This window comes from Anabrus simplex, chromosome 3 (genome assembly GCF_040414725.1).
Source record: "Anabrus simplex isolate iqAnaSimp1 chromosome 3, ASM4041472v1, whole genome shotgun sequence".
In the NCBI taxonomy this organism is placed as follows: Eukaryota; Metazoa; Arthropoda; class Insecta; order Orthoptera; family Tettigoniidae; genus Anabrus; species Anabrus simplex.
Window position 1 is genome coordinate 146,493,506 of NC_090267.1, and position 6,874 is coordinate 146,500,379.

Below are 6,874 nucleotides of genomic sequence, written 5' to 3' on the forward strand. Positions count from 1 at the left end.
GTCCCACGACCCCAGGAGAGTGTAAGGAAAGTGGCAGCAGAAGAACCTAGGATTTCAATGAATGCGGCACTAAGTAGGCACTGTACACTTCCTAGCATACAAACTGGACGGTCTCTTGTACTGAAGAATAAACCTCAAACGTTTTGTTCTCTCTTCCCGTGCAATAGTCTTTCAGGAGCGTATCCAAGGTGTGGGGAGGGGGTTAGAAACCCCCACCGCACCATGGACTGTTTACAAACGAAAATAAACAGAAAATGCCAATAAACAAACGAAAATCGACTCTATATATTGGCTCTTTTGAGCATTCAAAGAGACATAATTGCAAAACCACAAGATATCTTGAATCTCTTTTCTAAGAAGCCTCAAAAATTGGATTTTAGATTGTAATCTGAACGTACCATTCGCCGTAAAACTACTCACCTTTATCATATTGTTTTTGTTCTGTATTTTGATGTAAGATTTTGAAGTCTACCGGTACTGTAATATGAATATCAACATAATTCACTTGTATAATGTCGTTATGATGACAAGAGCCTTCGTGGCTCAGACGGCAGCGCGTCGGCCTCTCGCCGCTGGGTTCCGTGGTTCAAATCCCGGTCACTCCATGTAAGATTTGTGCCGGACAAAGCGGAGGCGGGACAGGTTTTCCTCCAGGTACACCGGTTTTCCCTGTCATCTTTAATTCCAGCAACACTCTCCACTATCATTTCATTTCATCTGTCATTCATTTATCATTGCCCCAGCGGAGTGAGACAGGCTTCGGCACAATTCCTGTCCTCGCCGCAATACAGGGGCTTCATTCATTCCATCCCTGACCCGGTCACTGACTGGAAAACAGGTGGTAGGTTTTCATTCACTGTCGTTATGATGGCACTCATGCATGCGTACACCACACACGCACCTTCCGTATGTTCTACTAGTAAATGTACCCGTGCTTCGCTACGCTATTAGGCCTATATACTGTTTACGGATATCGAAGTAAATTACTGTACATGCAGTGAATAAGATTTTTTAAATTGCAAGTATAGATAAGGAATCTGCTCCATGTACAACACCTTTTGGGCTATGTCCGCTGGACTTAGCCTTCAAAACCGACCGTTCATATATCCGTTATTAATTTTCCTGTCGAAAAAATGCACATAAGAAAAAAATGTTTTAGAAATAGATTTCCATCAAGATTGGTCGATTTCCAGTCAAGGTGGTCTGGTATATATATAGTGGGAAAGTAAAATCACTGTTTCGGTTGCCTATAAACCCCCAGTCCATTCCGGGAATTTGAAATGGTATGTAGCTTAAAATCTACCTTTGGACAGGCGGATGTTAAATACGAAATTTGGTCGAAATATCTTCAGTAGTTTTCAAGTTATAAGAAATACGCTTTACACGCATCCGCTCTTGAGTTAAGTCCGGTGGGACTTGTACCGAGAAACGGTCCATTAATATCTCCCTTATTAATCCTCGTATCGAAATGATGAACATGAGAAAAAAGTTTAGAAATTGATTTCCATTAAGGCAGGCAGTTTTCCATTAAGTTTGGTTGTGTATATTTTGTGGGAGTGCAAAATCTCGGTTTCGTATAAACCCCCAGTCAGTTCAGGGATTTAGGAACAATTTTTGCCCCAAAACCTACCCAAGGACAGGTGGATTATAAATATGAAGTTTTCTAGAAATATATCCAGTAGTTTTCAAGTTATAGACAAACAAACAAACAGACACCAAAGCTTAAATTTTTTTGCAGATGGTCATTACTACACCTGAAACTGATAACTGTACGGAAACATCGCCCAAATAGTCAATGTACAGACACACGGTCGTTACGATTTTATTTATATAGATCATCATTTTGCAACTACAGTATAATCCCCCCCCCCCCCCTATCGGTCGATCTTGGCGACGCTACAGTAGTCTTTCCTCGTCTTACTCTTCAATACAGGCTACATTTGTTCAATAGCCCACAAACTTCGCTAATTAACATGCGTTAGGTCGATTATGTTTTTTTTTTTTTTTTTTTTTTTTTGCTAGTTATTTTACGTCGCATCGACACAAATAGATCTTACGGCGACGATGGGACAGGAAAGGGCTAGGAGTGGGAAGGAAGCGGCCGTGGCCTTGAATAAGGTACAGCTCCAGCATTTGCCTGGTGTGAAAATGGGAAACCACGGAAAACCATTTTTCAGGGCTGCCGACAGTGGGGTTCGAACCTACTATCTCCCGAATACTGGATACTGGCTGCACTTAAGCGACTGCAGCTATCGAGCTCGGTCGATTATGTTTTTGCTAGTGGCTTTAGGTCGCACCGACACAGATAGGTCTTATGGCGACGATGGGATAGGAAAGGCCTAGGAGCTGGAAAGAAGCGGCCGTGGCCTTAATTAAGGTACAGTCCTAGCATTTGCCTGGTGTGAAAATGGGAAAACCACGGAAAACCATCTTCAGGGCTGCCAACAGTGGGATTCGAACCCACTATCTCCCGGATGCAAGCTCACAGCCGCACGCCTCTAACCGCTCAGCCAACTCGCCCGGTGGTCTATTATGTTAGGAAAGTGACTAGTAGTGCTTAAGACAATTTGTTGCCAACGTTACATTATGGTTTGAAGTCGTTCTCGAAGCATACAGGTGTACCCCCACCCCCACTCTTTTGTTGTTGTTGTTGTTGTTCCTGTCAAAGGGTAGATAAACTTCCGTGTATTAACTAGACAAGGAATCTCTATGATAACAACGTGCTTCTCTTCGGTCGCGGTTTTATTCGGCTACACCTACTCAGACAATCAGCTGATTACTGTGCGTCAGGAAATGTACCTGCAGTAGAAGTGGGGAAAGTGCGGAGGAATGGGATTTCAACCCATCTCTACTTTGTTACCCTCACGACGATGAGCGCATCTCACTGCAGCCCTCAAACCAGATTTTTAATCTCTTGCAGAGTCGGGTACTGAACTGGGGATCTTCCGAAATGGAATCTCAACATGTCCCCAAAAGCTGCTTTAGGAATAACATAACACTGTACTGACATCTTCTCAAATATACACTTCAAATGAAAGGAACGTAGACATTCTTCGGCACTGAAGGTACTTGTCAACATAGCCTACCTTGCAAGGACTGAGATAGAAGGTGGGGAATGTCAGTGAATTTCACTAATTAATTTCTCCCAAGGTAGAAACTGTCTATCGAACATATTCGAAGAAGACCTCTCAGCCCACTTTCACTTCCACAGAGTGACGGTCTCGACGTTTAGACTGTACAATGTGGGTAACAATTTGAAAGGATCTCTTACCTGTTATCAAAGAGACCGACAGCAACACGCGCACAGTATCCATCATCGCCATGCGCACTGCTCGCTGTTCATAATCTGTTCTTACACTACGATAACCAAATACAACCACAAGAAACTCTCCGTCTGGTACGTGAAGATACACTGCACCAAGCACTGCACTGGAGAATGTTTCACAAACCCGCGGGGCGCCGGGAGAAACTGATCAGTTGCGAGTTCTGTCCACCGAAGCGCTAGTGTACAGCAATGATGGCGAAGCACATCAAGGATAATAGGAGCATGTCACCACAGTTTCTCGTGGACGGAAATTACTCCGTCTTTGGATGGATCTCTAACTCAGGACAGTGGCGTAGCCTGGATCGACCGATGGGGGAGTTATTATTATTATTATTATTATTATTATTATTATTATTATTATTATTATTATTATTAAAGCGACTTTATTGTGGCGAAGTTAGGGCTCCCGGTCCTTTCTTACACTTAACCACTTCATGTATATAAATGAGTACTAAATTATAATATCAGTTTTACAATTTTACAATGTAAGAATTTCAACAATTTTAATTTTAATATATATGGTAACACTATAAAAACTGAAATGACCTAATTTAAACATATTCAATCTATACGACCTGAAGTATAAACTAAACTAACTAAAGTATCACTAACTAAACTAACTAAAGTACTGTATAAACTGGAACAACTTACAATAAACAGCCATATTCACTCTCATTCATGCATCCCATTCACACTCAAGAAATAGTGGAAGTGCTTATAAGATGACGCTGGAAAAGGATTTTATTGTCTTAGAGTTACAAAATTACCGAGCTCGATAGCTGCAGTCGCTTAAGTGCGGCCAGTATCCAGTAATCGGGAGATAGTGGGTTCGAACCCCACTGTCGGCAGCCCTGAAAATGGTTTTCCGTGGTTTCCCATTTTCACACCAGGCAAATGCTGGGGCTGTACCTTATTCAAGGCCACGGCCGCTTCCTTCCCATTTCTAGGCCTTTCCTATCCCATCGTCGCCATAAGAACTATCTGTTTCGGTGCGACGTAAAGCAAATAGCAAAAAAAAAAAAAAAAAAAAAAGGTTACAAAATTATGATAGAACATAATGAAGGTGCTTGTGCGTGTGTGGTGCGCGCAAGCACGAGTGTCATTATAAGGACGCTGATACAAAATTATGTTGTTAGATAGATAGATAGATAAGAAATGGGTGAGCCCTGTTTTCGCAGAGCTCCACACGTAGGTCTATGAAGACCCTTTGTGCCCCTTGAACGGGTTTGCCTAGTCCAGCCCTAGTGCTCCTATAAAGGATACCAGTGTCCGGATTTTGGCATTCCTGATGTCCTCCAGGCTCACAAAGTGTGAGCCCAGGTATCGATGTCTAGTGCTTGCAAAAGCCTCGCACTGACATAACACATGCGCGGAGGTCTCCTCCTCCTTACCGGATCTTCTACACATCGGATCCTGGGTGATTTTCATGATGTGTAGGTGTCTCTGTAAGGTATTGTGGCCTGTTAACAGTCCAACTACCATTCTCATTCTGGTCCTATTCAAATTCATTAGGACCTTTTTATAGCTTTGACTAGGCCCTTTGATAAGTTCACGTGCCTGTCTTGCTATGGTTAACCTCTTCCAAATATCTAGGTGAGACTGGTTTATCCATTGGGATATTGCCAGTCTCACACTTCGGAGTGACACTCCCAGGAAGGGCTCTGGTCCTGTGAAGGAACCCATTGAGCCCTGTTTCGCTAGTTTGTCAGCTTCTTCATTTCCACTGATTCCTGTGTGCCCAGGAACCCATAATAAGGTAACTGAGCTAAGCTCACACAGCTGATCTAACATCCTTTGGCATTCCCATACCAGTTTTGATGTTGTTTTAACTGCACATAGTGCTTTTAGCGCTGCCTGGCTATCACTACATATAGTGATGTGTCTTCTGTGTCCAGGCTTATATTCCATATATTTAAAGCACAGGCTAGTATTGCGTATACTTCAGCCTGGAAAACAGTAGCCTATTTACCCATAGGAAGGGAGAGCCTTGTCTTAGGCCCCCAGACCCCGGCGCCCGTGCCCGCCTCCGTCCGCGAGCCATCTGTGTACCATGTACAGCCCACAGACTTAAGACGGGCCCCAGCGTCCGCGGCCCACTCCTCCCTTGTGGGTATTACCACTGTGAATTCATAATTCAAATTAAAGCTAGGCTTCATCAGATCCCCGATCATCATTGTCATAGGGCAAGTCTGGTGAAGCCTTGTAAGAACAGAGGCATGACCTCTATTCGGGTTTTTGAAGGACCATCCTCCGAGTGACCAAAGGCGATAGGCACTCATTCCCGCTATTACCTTAACATATAAATGTAAGGGGGGAAAACCTAGGATGGCCTCCATTGCACATAATGGTGTAGTATCCAGTGCCCCTGTTATTCCTAGACACGCAAGTCTTTGGACACTGTTTAACTTGGTGCTCACAGTTTTACTCTCTGAGCCTGGCCACCAGACTATAGATGCATAGGTGATCGTGGGCCGTACAATGGAGATATAGAGCCACTGGACCACCCTAGGTCTTAGGCCCCAAGTCTTCCCGACGGCCCTACGACAGGCCCACATAATCTTGCGAGCCTTATCCACCTTATGATCTATATGTTTCTTCCAACTCAGTCTTGCCTCAGGGATTACCCCTAGGTACTTAACCGAGGTTGTCTTAACTAATTTTTTTCCGAATAGGAAAGGCTCTGACAGTCCGTCTAGCCTCCTCCTCCTGGTAAATACCACGAGCTCCGACTTATCGGGATTAACCGACAAGTCTGTCTCGTGACACCATCTTTCCACCCTACGTAGAGAGCTCTGTACGAGTTCGGAAACCGTACTGGGGAAATTTCCTACCGCCATCAGGCTTATGTCGTCTGCATAGCCTTGGGCGTATATTCCTCCAACATTTAACCTGGTAAGTAGTTCGTCCACTACCAGACACCATAATGTTGGTGATAATACTCCTCCCTGTGGACACCCCCTGTCTATATTAGCTCTCAACATTACAGCGTTGAGAGTAAACAGAACTTGACGGCCCTGCAGTGAGGCCATAATCCATTTTATGAGCATACTGCTCACTCCTCTTCTCTCTAGACTACGTTCTATGGAGCCCAAATATGTATAGTTAAAGGCCCCTTCTATATCTAGGAATACAACCATAGCAAGTTGTTGCTGATCCAAGGCACTCTCCAGCCTAGAAACCAGCTGGTGTAGTGCCGTCTCAACCGACTTCCCTGGTTGATATGCATGTTGATGAGAATGCAGGGGAAAGTCTCTTAATACTTTCTCCCTGATATGTCTCTCCACCAGTCTTTCCAAGGTCTTAAGTAGAAAAGACGTTAGACTAATGGGTCTATAATCCTTAGGTCTAGTATATGAAGACCTTCCGGGTTTAGGTATAAAAACCACCTTCGCCTGACGCCACAAGGAGTACACGTACCCCATAGTGAGACAGGCTCTAAAGATTCTGACCAGGTATGGTATAAGGACTCCCCCCCCCGCCTCCTGAAGAAGCGCCGGGAAGATCCCATCCACACCTGGGCTTTTGTAAGGGGCAAAGGATTCTAATGCC

General features: G+C 44.2%; 1 protein-coding gene across 1 annotated transcript in view; it reads right to left on the minus strand.

Moving 5' to 3' along the window:
* The window catches only part of LOC136866090 (vascular endothelial growth factor receptor 1), a 335,917-nt gene extending 332,480 nt beyond the window's left edge, over positions 1-3,437 (minus strand). Inside the window, exon 1 of the mRNA XM_068226813.1 lies at positions 3,272-3,437. Coding sequence (XP_068082914.1) covers positions 3,272-3,323 — 52 coding nt within the window. The 5' untranslated portion in view covers positions 3,324-3,437. The remainder of the gene's footprint in view (positions 1-3,271) is intronic.
* Between the last annotated feature and the right edge of the window lie 3,437 nt (positions 3,438-6,874).